General features: G+C 42.9%; 1 protein-coding gene across 1 annotated transcript in view; it reads right to left on the bottom strand.

The window, feature by feature from the left end:
• LOC140486286 (uncharacterized) overlaps positions 1-17,105 on the bottom strand; it is a 41,308-nt gene that overhangs the window by 9,114 nt on the left and 15,089 nt on the right. The window contains exons 2-3 of the mRNA XM_072585213.1: positions 11,360-11,680; positions 8,673-8,936 (exon numbers count right to left, since the gene is read on the bottom strand). Of these exons, the coding sequence (XP_072441314.1) occupies positions 8,673-8,936; positions 11,360-11,680 (585 nt within the window). The remainder of the gene's footprint in view (positions 1-8,672; positions 8,937-11,359; positions 11,681-17,105) is intronic.

Genomic DNA, 17,105 nt, shown 5'->3' with positions numbered 1-17,105 from the left:
CTGAACCCTTTCAAGTTTCACAACATCTTTCCGTTAGGAAGGAGACCAGAATTGCACGCAATATTTCAACAGTGGCTTAACCAATGTCCTGTACAGCTGCAACATGACCTCCCAACTTCTGTACTCAATACTCTGACCAATAAAGGAAAGCATACCAAACGCCTTCACTATCCTATCTACCTGTGACTCCACTTTCAACGAGCTATGAACCTGCACTCCAAGGTCTCTTTGTTCAGCAACATTCCCTAGGACCTTACCATTAAGTGTATAAGTCCTGCTAAGATTTGCTTTCCCAAAATGCAGCATGTCGCATTTATCTGAATTAAATTCCATCTGCCACTTCTCAGCCCACTGGACCATCTGGTCCAGATCCTGTTGTAATCTGAGGTAACACTCTTCGCTGTCCACTACACCTCCAATTTTGGTGTCATCTGCAAATTTACGAACTGTACCTCTTATGCTCGCATCCAAATCATTTATGTAAATGACAAAAAGTAGAGGGCCCAGCACCGATCCTTGTGGCACTCCACTGGTCACAGGCCTCCAGTCTGAAAAACAACCCTCCACCACCACCTTCTGTCTTCTACCTTTGAGCCAGTTCTGGATCCAAATGGCTAGTTCTTCCTGTATTCCATGAGATCTAACCTTTCTAATCAGTCTCCCATGGGGAACCTTGTTGAATGCCTTACTGAAGTAGATGGGGATCTGAGGAATTTCTCTTTTCATGCAGAGTGTGACACAAATGTGGGATGTCCGAGAGAGTGGGAGAGGCAGATAGCTCTCACGTTTAAGAAACATCCGGATGGGCACTTAAAATACCAGGGCATAGTAGGCTATGGAGCAAGTGCAGGTAAATGGGACTAGCATAATTTAGTGTTTGCTGGTCAGCGTACACACACACAATGGGCTCAAGAGCCAGTATCTATGATGTATGCCTCTAGGACTATGTACATGTGGGTTACATTGAGCTGTGGAATTACTTTATATGTCTCCTCTTCCTTCCCATCAACCAAAGACATTCTTACTTTTCCCAGTCAGAGTCCATTTAATTATTCCATCTGTCCTCCCTCGACTGGTAGGGGTTGTAGAGAACTGCTCAGCTCCCTTGCCTCTCCATCACAACCTGCTGCTGGAAGTCCCATTACATACCAACATGCACATTTAATAATATCTTTGAAAGGCAGTTTCATTTTTAATGCTAAAAATAAAACCGGAGTTTCCAGGTTTGCCATTAAATGTCTGCCTTACCAGTATATATGGTGATATCTAATTGAATAGCATTGCAATTTGACAAGGGATGGTACAGAACCTCAATTTTTCCAAGACTAATGGTCAATCCAAATAGCTTTGATTTCTCTGAAATTCTGTCAATCACAGTACATAAATCGCTTGTTTTCTGATTAGAGCATAATCATTGACAAATAGAACTTCTTCGGTGAATTTTCCAAAAGTTTCAGATTTTGCACAAGATATCACAGGTCAAAGAGTAAGCCATCAGATGATATTGGGGATATACTCCCTCTTTGAGATCCTGGCCAGTGTGGTTAGAGACACAGGTGAACACACCTACGAGAAGGAGAATAACCACCCTGAGCAGCCAACTAACCATGCCCAAGGCCCAGGACTGATATCGGAAGATACTTTTGACTTACCATGCCAGCACCCCCTGCCTGAAGGTTATCTCCCTTGATTTAACTGAGGATTATTCCCCTTAGACTTTGAGACATGGCTTTTTCTTTGAACCACATGCAGTGCATTTGGTGCATACAAGGTTTGAACCGACAAAGCACAGTGCTATAGAGTAACACATCCACCCCTTCGAACAATGACTGCTCACAACCAAGCTGCCTGGCTTTGTGTCGATGCTAAAAGGCAAGTCTGGACAGAAGTACTGAGAGTGTGTTGCTGGAAAAGTACAGCAGGTCAGGCAGCATCCGAGGAGCAGGAAAATCGACGTTTCGGGCCAGAGCCCTTCATCAGGAATGAGGCTGGGAGCTTCAGGGGTGGAAAAATAAATGGGAGGGGGTTGGGGCTGGGGAGAAGGTAGCTGAGAGTGCAATAGGGGATGGAGGTGGGGGTGAAGGTGATAGGTTGGAGAGGAGAGTGGAGCAGATTGGTGGGAAGGAAGATTGACAGCTGGGGCAGGTCATGAGGGCGGTGCTGAGCTGGAAGGTTGGAACTGGGATAAGGTGGGGGGAGGGGAAATGAGGAAACTGGTGAAGTCCACATTGATGCCCTGGGGTTGAAGGTTCCGAGGTGGAAGATTAGGCGTTCTTCTTCCAGGCGTCGGGTGGTGAGGGAGTGGCGATGGAGGAGGCCCAGGACCTGCATGTCCTCGGCAGAGTGAGAGGGAGAGTTGAAATGTTCATCCATGGGGTGGTGGGGTTGATTAGTGCGGGTGTCCCAGAGATGTTCTTTAAAGCGCTCTGCGAGAATGCGTCCAGTCTCCCCAATGTAGAGGAGACCAATGTAGAGGATAGAAGTACTGTCAGCCTGTTAGCTCAGGCCAAGGCAGCCAAAACAGCCATGTATAAAAAGGCACAATAAGGCTAGGAAGAATCAAATTATGCTCAAAGTGAGTGAACACTAAAAGAACAAATGAGGATCCTTCAGATACACCCTGGACCAATCCAAGAATTAGGTGCCTTGCCCAGTGCACAAAGTACTTTGCCAGCAGCACTGTAATGAAAGATGTTGGTGTTCTCCAAAGTGCAGCATTAGACTGCAGAACCATACTGTAAGTGAATTGGAGATAAATCACACAAGCATGGTGGGACTGGTGCAAGTTGGATGTCAATGCCTCTGTGTAGTACAGAGAATGCCTGAAATATTGGTGTCTGGTGTCCAAGATAGAGTCAGGAGGAGCAAGTGGGCAGCATGTTAAATGTTCTCAGTTTCATTTAAGAAATTTTAAGCATTGCGTTTCTCTCTGGAATATGGGTGAATGGAAACTGCACATTAATGAGGTGAGATTAAGCAATAGTGAGGGTATTAATGAGTGAGAATCCAAGCAAATAAACCTCTTATGCTCTTTCATGAGCAGGATACCTGCAGTAATAATTGATGAAATGTTTACAATGCCACGTTCTATGAAAAGGAATAACAAATAGTCAGTGGTCAATATTTTTTGACTTCAGTTCAGAATCAGGTTTCTGTTCAGAAGGATGGCTTCCTATCAATAAAAAGGCAGATTAGTTTGTGAAGTTGACAAGCTGTAGAATTTTTCAACCTGTTCAAACTAAAAACAACTTCAGGCTTCAGAACAGGTAAGAAGTAGCTGAGTTACATGACTCAGCCAACACTGTCTATCTTATATGTTGCAGGCAAGGATGCCCGGAGGCATGGTACATTGGGGAAACCAAGCAAAGGCTACGACAACGGATGAATGGACACCGCACAACAATCAACAGACAGGAGGGTTCCCTCCCAGTTGGGGAACACTTCAGTGGTCCAGGACATTCAGCCTCATACCTTCGGGTGACCATTTTCCAAGGTGGACTTCGGGACAGGCAGCAGAGGAAAGTGGCCGCGCAGAGGCTGATAGCTAAGTTCGGTACTCATAGGGAGGGCCTCAACCGGGACCTTGGGTTCATGTCACATTACAGGTGATCACCATTGCACTACACACACACACACTCACATACACACGGACACAGGTACACACAGACGCGCACACAGATACCCACACACACCCTTATAGACACACACTCCCACACATGCACCCCCTCACAGACTTAAGACACTCTGCACTCACTACACACACACACACACTTCTCACACTCACAACCCCCACCCCAGACAGACACACACAGACAGACAAAGACCCACATGCACACATATATTTTGTGTGGTGAATTTTTTTGTACTTGCAGAGTTACATTGCACTTTGCTCAAAAACCACATACATTCATGTAGAACTCTGAGCTCAAAAACTGCATGAATTCATGTAAAACTCTCTTTTTAGATTGGAATCAATCTAAACATCAGGTCATAGACAGAGAACACAGGGGGCTAACACCTTCAACATATTGTCTAGCTATCACCATTGTTAACAGCTAACCCGAGAATGCAACTTTAAAAAAAAGGGTTTTGTGATTTACACATGAAAGAAGTGAAACTATCACCGTATTCTAACAGATGAAAGGCTTAACAGACAATCAATTCTTCAATGTATAATTTCAGTTACATCACACAGCAAATTTTTGCTATAAATTCTGTGTTACGATTGAGCCCTCCACAATCACCTGATGAAGGAGCGTCGCTCCGAAAGCTAGTGTGCTTCCAATTAAACCTGTTGGACTATAACCTGGTGTTGTGTGATTTTTAACTATCTTTACATTGTGTAGTACATTCCTCAGATGTACAATGATGTAATTCATTGTGTGCTTTTAATTGCATGCAGTGAACTAGACTTGTACCCCTATCACCTTCTCCAAACGTTGTGTTGCTAATGTACAGATTGAATAGAGTGAGAAATGGTGGCACATATGCTGGCAAGATGGAGAAAGACATTGACTTTCTTCCTACACTGCTGGACATTCCTCACAATGCCTGATACTGCTTCAAGAAAGATGGCAACCTAGCATCAGGTTGGCATGGTCTGATGTCATGGCCATGACTGCTGGTTCCTTAAGAGAAAGTCTCATCTAACCGCCACCTATCCAACAGGGTTTCAAGGATCATGCCCACAAAGCACAGCAAGGATTTCCCACTGGCTGCCAATTCAGGGCAGATGTCAGGAATGATGTAGAACAACTCCAAACTGCCAATATTTGTCCAGGTGCACAAAAGCCTTTTAAATAAGATATCAGCACCTGGATTGCATATCAATTCAGGATCTCCAGTGGGTGGCAAGTTGTTCCAGGAGCATTGCATGGCAAGTTGGGGTGGAAATACGGCCTGATACACACAAGGGCTAAAATGACAATTAAAGCAGTGAGTTTGGTAAGATATAGTGAGAAAACATATTAGCCTCAAGGTGAGAATCATTCTGCAAAACTCAGCATTACTTACACATAACCCAAAAATGGCAAGATCCTGCCCAATGAGCCAATCAAGATTCTTCAGAAAATTTCCTCAGGGCTGTTGAGAGTGGTGTGAAGGCACTAATGATCATCACACGATGCATTTGTTTCAGTGGAATACACAGCAACATGATGTGCTTGTTCACAACAGGGAATGTAGTCACGTTTTCCATTAGAAATGATCTGATAGCCATTCATACAACTTCTAAACTGACCTCAATTCCAGACAGAAGTATGGCTGTCTCAATCTTTCTTTAGTGAGCCCTTACCAGCAAGCCTGTCTTACATAGTGTAACCAATATCAATGCACTGCCGTGCTGGTTTTTGGCTGTGAGAGCTGCTCTCCTCTCGGGTCTTGCTGTACCATTTCTGTCTAATAGAGTCTAAATATTCCAGGTTCGTTCTGCTTCTCTGATTTTGCTGTTATTTAGCCACCTAGCAGATGACCTGCTAGCTGCGGTCAGCTGACCAGATGTTTGGGGTACATTTTCTAAATCCTGCTGTCAGCAACAGGGCATTACTGTCTTGAAGGGTGCTTCCCAGTTGCCCTGGATGCTGCTGAACTCATCTCCTGCTCTAGGGATGGAATTCGAATGGCCATTGGCCCAAGGATCACCTGTGAGAGCAGGTCTGTTCCATGACCTCTAGTCATCTCCTCCACCTGTCATTTCACCATGCCCCTGTTACTCCAGGGCATCAGAAGAAAGACAGAGATGATTTCTTTTTCAAAAACCTGTGCAAGAATGCTTTTAAAATGGGAGAACCATTGCAAATGACCGATCATACTCTCCCAATTGCAGATTCCTAGGTTCAGTAGCATCGGGAACCTTTGCTTCTGAAGACATTTTTGACTGTTGTGGGGACTATGGAATTGTTTGTGCCTTGTGGTGTCCTTCATGGTCCATGATGCTTTGATGGACTGCTTTCTTGGCCATTGATTTCTGCTGCCCAATCATTGTGAACAGTCCTCATGCAACAGGTTGGCAACTCCCAATTTGATCTTGGTGAGGACACTGCAACGTGATTGGTTGTTTATCCTGGATGATATCTCAGTTACTGGATGCACAGTGGTTCAGTTGGTCTGCCACAATATCCAAATAAACATCTGGAAAAGTGAAATCCACACTGAGAGATTGCTAGGCTCTTGTGAATGGCTGACTTAAATGTCTGTAGAAAGCTTTGTTGCTTCACTGTTGGCTGCAAAATTGAACCCCTTATTGTTTTGGGATACGTTTTGAAAACCTACTTATCAGGGTCAGTGAAAAAAAACCTATCAGGTATAGGGAGCCAAAACTCCTAGGACATGCAAAGAAAGAAAATAAACAACAATGTTACAGAGATCATTCTAGAAATATATAAATTAACTGATGGAGACTGACTATTTCAGTCACAACTCAAAAATGCAATCAAAGTTAATGCTGCTTTGATTCTTATTTTGTTGCAGGTCATTCTACAATCATGGCGACAATAAAACAGACATTGCCCACAGCATTACATCCCATTGTATTTGGAAATTGCTTTTATCTTGGGCACATTTTTCTTCACGTTTCATTCATTTCATCAAAAAATCTGAAAAAGAGTAAAAGTTTGGGGCTTTTTTTGAAAATATCTGGCCTTTTTTAATCGCAGAGAGTTGCAATGACAGCATGCAGCTAATCACGCATATGACAGAATAGCATTTTGTTGATTACCACAGAATTCCTGAGATTAATGCATTATTAATTTACGTAGTTTGGGATATCAACATTTTTTTAAAAAGGATATTTATGTACAAGGGGAATGCTTGTCAGAGTAGAACAGAAGTCATCTACAGTGGGTCTCAGCTTTGGAATATGCCCTAGAATTGCAGTGCAGGATATTAATGCCTTATAAACTATTCACTAAAGATATACAAAATCCTTCTTGTATGCTTTTTATCATCACTTGAAAAATAAAGAACAATAAATTTGATAAAGAATTCAATAAGACATGATTGGTAACATTAGGGATGAAAATGCAATAGATATGTACCAATTTCAGGTTTCTCCTACTGATTTCTAAGGTGTTGAGCTAAATTTAAGGGATTGATTGTGGTCTTCAGTCTTGAGTACACTCAATGATCAGTCAACCATATAGTTAACTTTCAGCCTTGTTATTTATCCTGGGTATTTGCACCTCACATTAGCATCTTTGGAAGCTGATAGTTTCATCAAAAATGGAACAATCTCAATTGTTTTCTTGTGAGAATGCATGGAGTAGGCAGCAGTTTGAATTTTTCCAGAACACTCCCTGCCAATTTCCCAGAACAACCCAACCAGAACACTGTGGCCTGAATTAACAGACACACTCAGTGCATGCATAGGGCATAATAGTTCAAGACATTAAACAGGATAGCGCCTCATCTTCCACCTAGGAACCCTCCAACCACAAGGGATGAACTCAGATTTCTCCAGTTTCCTCATTTCCCCTCCCCCCACCTTGTCTCAGTCCCAACCCTCGAACTCAGCACCACCTTCCTAACCTGCAATCTTCTTCCTGACCTCTCCGCCCCCACCCCTCTCCGGCCTATCACCCTCACCTTAACCTCCTTCCACCTATTGCATTTCCAACGGCCCTCCCCCAAGTCCCTCCTCCCTACCTTTTACCTTAGCCTGCTTGGCACACTTTCCTCATTTCTGAAGAAGGGCTCATGCCCGAAACGTCGATTCTCCTGCTCCTTGGATGTTGCCTGACCTGCTGCGCTTTTCCAGCAACACATTTTCAGCTCTGTTCTCTAGCATCTGCAGTCCTCACTTTCTCCTAGCTAACTGTAAACAGTTTCAAGATCTGCATGACTTGGCAGGACAGTCTCTTCTGTGAATGTTAGTTCTTGGCACTATCATCACTCAAAGGAAGGTGCCCCAATGGTACAGAATTTCATGCAAGTTGATCACTACAGCATGAAAGCACCATGTCAACCACAATCAGTAAGACATAAAACTTAGTCTGCTTTGCAGAAACACGGGAAGAAATTGACAGGCATTTTGTTTTAAAATGATCTTCAGGTACAGCATTTTCCTTATGAAAACGATGCATCAGCTCAACAGAAAATAGAACTTTTTCCAAAAATGCAAAAACTGCAACTATGCCAAAAACTGAAGATGGCATTTACTGGAAATCAACTCCCGACAAATGAAGCATGCTGCCTCACCTGAACAGGGGAGGTTAAGTGCATTCATTCAAGCAACAGTGCTACACTGTTAGCCGTCAGAGAAAAGGGTCATATGGTGTATTTTATTACCAATAGATTCTATTACTTACAAAGTTATATAGTAATAGAGATACACAGCGTGGAAACAGACCCTTTGGTCCAAATCATCCATATCGACCAAATATCCTAAATGGATCTATAGTTCTAGATTGCATTGCTTTTCACTCCATTAATTCCTTGGCTGTCTTCCTGTTCCTGCACCCCCTGCTATTTCTAAAGGCTGAAAATATTGGAAATAATTTTAAAGGTTTACAACCATCATATTCCCTGAGCCTATTTATTCATATTTGCAAAGGTGATCTGAAATTAACATAATCCATCAAATGTAGTTTCAAATTTAATTTATAAGATTTTGATTTTAAATTTGTAACCATATTGTCTTTACTAAAGGAAGTCACAGAACATTGCTTTATACTTACCTGCACAGGTAAGTTCTCTTGGAGCAGTCTGGATTTTACTAACTGGATTTTCAATTTTACAAAAGAATGTTTTATTGCCAAATATTGAGGTAGAATTCTTCAGTGTAGCCTTCTTTCCATCAGATGAAAACACAGCATTGTCTTCAGTAAGTTTTTGGTCATTCAAATAGAAGTTAAATGGAATCCCTCCACGAACCTCACATGACATGAACACATCTCGCTCAGATACACAAGTAATATTCAATACTGGTGTTGATAGTTTCTCTGAAAAAGAAAAAAAAAGTGTAAATTCTGTACAAATTGTTTACGGGTCATTCTAAAATAGCAATAAATCCTTTTAGATGTTTGGAATTATTTATATGCTATTACTGGGGTTTTGATATCAGCAAGACAAGTTCTCACTGAAGTAATCAAGTAATCCATCTGAATCTAAATATTATTATAATTTTATACCATTCTGATTTCCTGTTTTCATATTTTTATCACAATTCTTGTTTTTCCCTGTTAAAAATCATTATGTCCACATTTATTGAATTTTCTATGAAAACGTATTTTTTGTTTAACACACTGTTGGGACATAGGCATCCCAGGCTGGCCAGTATTTACAGCCTGACTGCAGTTGCCTTTGAAAAGTAGTGGTGAGTGGCCTTCTTGATAATTGCAGTCTACTTGGTTTAGGTAGACCGACAATGCCATTAAGGAGGGAATTCCAGGATTCCAACCCAGCCACACTGAAGGAATGGTGCTACATTTCCAAATCAGGATGGTGAGTGGCTTGGAGAGAAATTTGCATGTGTTGGTGTTTCCACATACCTGGTGTCCTTGTCCTTCTAAATGGTAATGGTCATAGGTTTGGAAAGTGCTGTGTAAGGAACCTTGGTATATTTCTGCAGTGCATCTCTGGCAGTTGTGTGGCATTCATGTTTCTTGCCACTTGTCAACCTATGCTTGGATATTGTTCACGTCTTGCTGCATTTGGGCATGGACTGCTTCATATCTGAGGAGTCACAAATGTGCTGAACATTGTCCAATCATCAGTAAACATTCCCACATCTGACCTTATGATGGAGGTAAGGTCATTGCTAAGGCAGCTGAAGATGGTTGGGCTAAGGACATTATCCTGAAGAACTCCTGCACATATGTCCTGAGTTGAGATGACTACCTACAACAACCACACGTATGCTTTATGCCAAGTATGACTCAAACAGCAAAGATTAGTCCTCCTAATTTGCGTTAACTACATTTTTGTGTCTGCTTCTCGATGCATAGTTGGTCAATTGTGGCCTGATGTCAATAGTCATTGCCATAGTATAGATGATATTGCCAATTTATTGTGGAATAAAGTCACTGGGTAGCTTTTTTGCAACCATATAATCAAAATATTTTTTTTAATGTTTTTAACTGAAACTATTTGATGTGCCATTTTTCCTCTGAAACTTACATTTCTAATGTCTACAATATTTATTTCATATGATTAGATATATCATAATTGCCCTATATTTTGAAAGATAGAAACTATTAACAGGTGTATGACTTTTGAGTCATCCAAGATTTTTCTTCTGAAAAGGTGAAAGTTTTGTTGACTTATTTCTGAAACCATTGTTAACATCTCAAACCAGGCTGGGACTGAGGTCACCCATATGCAGCCTTGTCAAGCTGTCACACACTTGAAATTAATATGATGCACCATAATTGAATATGAAAAGTGTTTACAGAAATGCCAAAACAAGCCGCTTCCCAAATTTGCAACTTATGTCTCTGGGGATTGAGTTGCACATGTACAAGAATTTTGACCAAGAGGCATCATGTATACAGTGATGGATAAATTTAGCTGACACCTATAATAACACTGGAACAGCTTTCACATTTGTTCTCATATAAAATGGATCTGAGATTATGTCTTCTATTGTTCATGTCATGTGCTAACGTTCCCAAGAAGAACATGAAATGCTGGGATAACTTCGGAAGAAAAGTCATACTGGACTCAAACCATTAACACTGCTTCATTTTCTACAGATACTGTCACACCTGTTGAGTTTCTTCAGTATCTGCTGTTTGTATTTCAGATCACTGGCATCTCCATACTTCGCTTTTACTCTCAAGAAGAACATTGGGGTCGAAATTCATTTAGGAAGATTAATGAAAAAGAAAATCAAACTAAATGTAAAAATGATTAATAATAGTAAATAAAAACCAAGAGAACTGTGGTTGCTGTTTCTCAGGAAGGGTCACTCGACCCGAAACATTAACTCTGATTCCTCTCCACAGGTGTTGCCAGACCTGCTGCGCTTTTCCAGCAATTTCTACTTTTGTTTAGAATTAATAATACACAACCAACGGAGATATACTTTATACCTATTGCCCCAATACTTATATGTTTACAATAATTCACTTTTTTTATTTTTATTCGAATGGAATAGCCTACTGCTCACCACATAGTCCAATGCCTTTAAAGGATTAATAGAATATTAAAAGACAGACAGTATCAAGTGTGACAACAAACCACTGTAACAATCTATAGCAGGACAACAATAGTGGCAGCATATCAGGTCAGTGTTGAACATGAATTGCACCCTATCAGATACTCAGAGGTGCAGATCTAGAAAGCTAGAGATCCTGAAATTACAACTCTCGAGGCAATTTTAAAATTTCTTAAAACTACAGAAACTATTTTTTCAAAAACTTACCGAGTAAATGCAATTTAAAATCTCGACTGCATTGAAGTTTTCCCTCGTTGTTATGTACCTCAAATTTGTATTCTCCTTCATCAGCTTTTGTTGCGATGTTAAATTTCAGCGTGCCATTTGAAAAAGCTTCAACTCTATTGATAAATTTTCCATACACTTTAGAACCATTTCGGTATCGTGCAACTATTTGTGAGCTCCCTTTTAGCCACATAAAGTCATTTTCAGTATTGAAGCTTTGATTGCAAACATTTACAAGTACTGTACTCCCTGGTTCGCTGTAAACATCCTCTACATTCTCATTAGTTTCTATAAGAAACCATCCTAAGAGTAAACAGAAAACAAATGATAATTATTATAATACAAAAAAGTCACATGCTTGAAAACAATTATTTTCAACTTTTAAAAAATTTTCAATTTGGTTTATTTTACCAGAGACAGCTATCAGTAGAAAGAAGCTGCATTGTGAAGACATGCTATAGGAAGACATCCTGACTGGTTTTAACTGTCTGGTTAAAATTTGGATTTAATGAACAACCTTCTTCAGGGGAAAACTAAACAAAATATTGGAAAGTATTTTCAGGCACGTTAACAGGAAGGAAGGGAGGGGATAAACAAACTATAGCCAAACTAAATTCTAACCCTTGTAGCCGAATGATTCAATTGCAATGAATATTTTAAAGAGGAAATTGTTTTTGATCTAAAGATCTCCTTGTAAATTATATGTAAAAAAATTATAGCTTCATATAATAAATATAAGAAATCTATTTCTCATTGTGAAAAAAATCAGAAAGCTGTCAGATTTAATAGCTGTTGAGTTCTGAAGAAGGGTGACTGAATTCAAAGTATTTACACTTTTTCTTCCATAGATGGTGTTAAGTTTAATGAGCTCCTCCAACAATTTCTGTTTTGGTATGGCATATGACCATTCTCAATGAATCATAATTATCAATGTACAGTGTCCCATTGCTTTAGCTCTAAGGCAATTTCCACTGTTCCAAGAAATAGTGGCTATCTGCTTACAAGGGCATTTCACTGACCAGCTTGCTTGTGATTCCACTGGACAGTTTGCTTGTAACAAAAGCCATACTCATCTATTTAATGTTCACTAGTCTGCTTAAACAATGTTTCTGCAACGTGGATTGTTCTGGATGAGCCCATCAGTAATTGGCAGAGCATGTGTCATTATGTGAGTGCACGCTGCATAATCTTGCTATCTTGAAGCCACAGCCCTTGTGACCAGGTAAAAACAATGACTGCAGATGCTGAAAACCAAATACTGGATTAGTGGTGCTGGAAGAGCACAGCAGTTCAGGCAGCATCCAACGAGCAGCGAAATCGATGTTTCAGGCAAAAGCCCTTCATCAGGAATAAAGGTAGTGAGCCTGAAGCATGGAGAGATAAGCTAGAGGAGGGTGGGGGTGGGGAGAGAGTAGCATAGAGTACAATGGGTGAGTGGGGGAGGAGATGAAGGTGATAGTCAAGGAGGGCCCACTCACTGAGGACGAACGATCAGTCCTCAGCAAAGGACTCACCTTCATCCCCCTCCGTCCACGCATCAATGAATTTAATACACGACGTGACATCGAACAATTCTTCCGTCGCCTCCGCCTCCGAGCTTACTTTCACAATCAGGACTCCCGCCCACCTTCCGAGGACCCCTTCGCCCACCTCCAACACACTGCATCCACCTGGACACCCCGCGCTGGCCTATTACCTGCCCTTGACCTCTTCATTTCCAACTGCCGCCGGGACATTAACCGCCTCAACCTGTCTACTCCCCTCCCCCACTCCAACCTCTCACCCTCACAACGCGCAGCCCTCCAATCCCTCTGCTCTAATCCCAATCTCACCATTAAGCCAGCAGATAAAGGGGGCGCAGTGATAGTCTGGCGCACTGACCTCTACACCGCTGAAGCCAAACGCCAACTCGAGGACACCTCTTCCTACTGCTCCCTCGACCATGACCCCACCCCCATCACCAAACCATCATCTCCCAGACCATACAGAACCTCATCACCTCAGGAGATCTCCCACCCACAGCTTCCAACCTCATAGTCTGGGAACCCCGCACTGCCCGGTTCTACCTCCTTCCCAAGATCCACAAGCCTGACCACCCTGGCCGACCCATTGTCTCAGCATGCTCCTGCCCCACTGAACTCATCTCTACCTACCTTGACACTGTCCTATCCCCCCTAGTCCAGGAACTCCCCACATACGTTCGAGACACCACCCACGCCCTCCACCTCCTCCAAGATTTCCGTTTCCCCGGCCCCCAACGCCTCATCTTCACCATGGATATCCAATCCCTCTACACCTCCATTCGCCATGACCAGAGCCTTCAAGCCCTCCGTTTTTTCCTCTCCAGACGTCCCCAACAGTACCCTTCCACTGACACTCTCATTCGTTTGGCCGAACAGGTCCTCACCCTTAACAATTTCTCCTTTGAATCTTCCCACTTCCTCCAGACCAAAGGCATAACCATGGGCACACGTATGGGCCCCAGCTATGCCTGTCTCTTTGTTGGCTATGTAGAACAGTTGATCTTCCGTAATTACACCGGCACCACTCCCCACCTCTTCCTCCACTACATTGATGACTGCATTGGCGCCACCTCGTGCTCCCGCGAGGAGGTTGAGCAATTCATCAACTCCACCAACACATTCCACCCTGACCTTAAATTTACCTGGACCATCTCTGACACCTCGCTCCCCTTCCTGGACCTCTCCATCTCCATTAGTGACGACCGACTTGACACTGACATTTTTTACAAACCCACCGACTCCCATAGCTACCTGGATTACACCTCTTCCCACCCTATCTCTTGCAAAAATGCCATCCCGTATTTCCAATTTCTCCGCCTCCGCCGTATCTGCTCCCAGGAGGACCAGTTCCACCATAGAACACACCAGTTGGCCTCCTTCTTTAGAGACCGCAATTTCCCTTCCCACATGGTTAAAGATGCCCTCCAACACATCTCGTCCACATCCCGCACCTCCGCCCTCAGACCCACCCCTCCAACCGTAACAAGGACAGAATGCCCCTGGTGCTCACCTTCCACCCTACAAACCTTCGCAGAAACCAAATCATCTGCCGACATTTCCGCCACCTCCAAAAAAACCCCACCACCAGGGATATATTTCCCTCCCCCCCACTTTCCGCCTTCCGCAATGACCGTTCCCTCCGTGACTACCTGGTCAGGTCCACACCCCCCTACGACCCACCCTCCCATTCTGGCAATTTCCCCTGCCACCGCAGGAACTGTAAAACCTGTGCCCACACCTCCTCCCTCATCTCTATCCAAGGCCCTAAAGGAGCCTTCCACATCCATCAAAGTTTCACCTGCACATCCACTAACATCATTTATTGTATCCGTTGCTCCCGATGTGGTCTCCTCTACATTGGGGAGACTGGGCGCCTCCTAGCAGAGCGCTTTAGGGAACATCTCCGAGACACCCGCACCAATCAACCAAACTGCCCCGTGGCCCAACATTTCAACTCTCCCTCCCACTCTGCCGAGGACATGGAGGTCCTGGGCCTCCTTCACTGCCGCTCCCTCACCACCAGACACCTGGAGGAAGAACGCCTCATCTTCCGCCTCGGAACACTTCAACCCCAGGGCATCAATGTGGACTTCAACAGCTTTCTCATTTCCCCTTCCCCCACCTCATCCTAGTTTCAAACTTCCAGCTCAGCACTGTCTCCTTGACTTGTCCGGACTTGTCCGACCTGCCTATCTTCTTTTCCACCTATCCACTCTAGAGTGACCAATTGAGGAGAAGATGGGGAATGAGGAAATGGAGCAAGAAAAGGATGAGGAGGAGGAAGAGGAAAGAAATAGGTCGTCAGCACATTCCCTTTTTGCTGAAATGTCTGCGTGCAACTTATCAAACTACAATGACAGTGAATGGAGCCCCTTCTGCATGAATCAGAAACATTCCTGATAAAGGGCTTATGCCAGAAACGTTGACTCTCCTGCTCCTCAGATGCTGCCTGACCTGTTGTGCTTTACCAGCACCATACTTTTCGACTCTGACTCTTTAGCATCTGCAGTCCTCACTTTCTCTCATTCACAGCAAACCTTCCAATAGGTGAAGGTGGTAGCATAGTGGCAATGTCACTATGGAAAAACAAGACATGGTGCAGCTAGTAAACCTAGGTTGTGGTTGAAGGACAAGTGGGATGTGAGGATAGAGATTAAATAGGAACATACCATTATGGTCATGTATTAGTAATTCAGAACATCAGCCCAAGGATTCAAATCCCACCACAGCAGTTTGTCTGAAATTTGAACCTAATAAAACTCTGGTGACCAAGCAGCCAATGGGTATTGTTACAAAATGTCATCTTGGTTGATAATGTTCTTTAAGGAACGTCTTTTTATGCTCACAGCATGTGGATCTCACTGGCATTTGTTGCCAATCCCTAGTTGTCCAGATGGCATTATGAGTGAATTAGATTGTTGTAGGTCTGGAGTCACATGTCGGCCAGACCAGGTAAGCACAGAATCTTCTTCCCTGAAAGGCATTAGATGTTCATTTTTACAACAATCAACTGGTTACATGGTCACCAGTAGGCCAGCTCTTTATTCGAGACTGTACTGAATTCAAATTTCACCCTCCCATCTGAAATGGTGGGATTCTGAACTCTGAATAAAAACTGAAAGAACTGCGGATGCTGTAAATTAGTGCCAAAACCAGAAATGAGTGGAAAAGCTCAGTAGGTCTGGCAGTGTCTGTGGAGAAAAATCAGAGTTAATGTTTTGGGTCGAGTAACCCTTCCTCAAAACTGAGTCAAACCAGACTCAAAACATTACATCTATTTCTCTCTCTACAGATGCTGCCAGACTTGCTGAGTTTTTCCAGCATGCTCTGTGATTGGTTCTCATCATCACTGTCTGACCAGTTTAGTATTCTTAGGTGTCTGAAAGCAGAAATGCACAAGACAAGGTGAGGGGAGGTGGAAAAACAAGACATGGTGCAGCTTGTAAACCTAGGTTGTGGTTGAAGGACAAGTGGGATGTGAGGATAGAGATTAAATAGGAACATACCATTATGGTCATGTTAACAGCTGTACAGGACATTGATTAGGCCAGTTTTAGAATATTGCGTGCAACTCTGGTCTCATTCCTATCGGAAGGATGTCGTAAAATTTGAAAGGGTTCAGAAAAGATTTACAAGGATGTTGCCAGGGTTGGATTTGAGCTATAGGGAGAGGCTGAACAGACTGGGTCTGTTTTCCATCGGAGGATGAGAGATGACCTTATAGAGGTTTATAAAATCATGAGGGGCATGGATAGAATAAACAGACAAGGTCTTTTCCCTGGGGTGTCTAGAACTAGAGGGCAATGGTTTAGGGTGAGAGGGGAAAGATATAAAAGGGACCGAAGGGGCAATGTTTTCATGCAGAGGGTGGTGCATTATGGAATGAGCTGCCAGAGGAAGTGGTGAAGGCTGGTATAATTACAGCATTTAAAAGGTATCTGGATGGGTATATGAATAAGAAGGGCCAAATGCTGGCAAATGGGACTAGATTAAGTGAGGACATATGACAAGTTGCAACGAAGGGTTTTCTTTATATCTTTATGACTCTAACTATGACTCTATCTTCAAGCTTTCAACCCCACTACCAGCCATGGCTTCAGACATAGCTGGTTCAGTATTAGTAAGCACCATCTGCTACTTGGGGTGAGGATATGAAGCTTTGCTTCATACACCAACCTCCCACCACCCGTTCAGTGATGCTGCCA

Source organism: Chiloscyllium punctatum, chromosome 15 (genome assembly GCF_047496795.1).
Source record: "Chiloscyllium punctatum isolate Juve2018m chromosome 15, sChiPun1.3, whole genome shotgun sequence".
NCBI lineage: Eukaryota > Metazoa > Chordata > Chondrichthyes > Orectolobiformes > Hemiscylliidae > Chiloscyllium > Chiloscyllium punctatum.
This window is presented reverse-complemented; position numbering and strand designations above follow the sequence as displayed.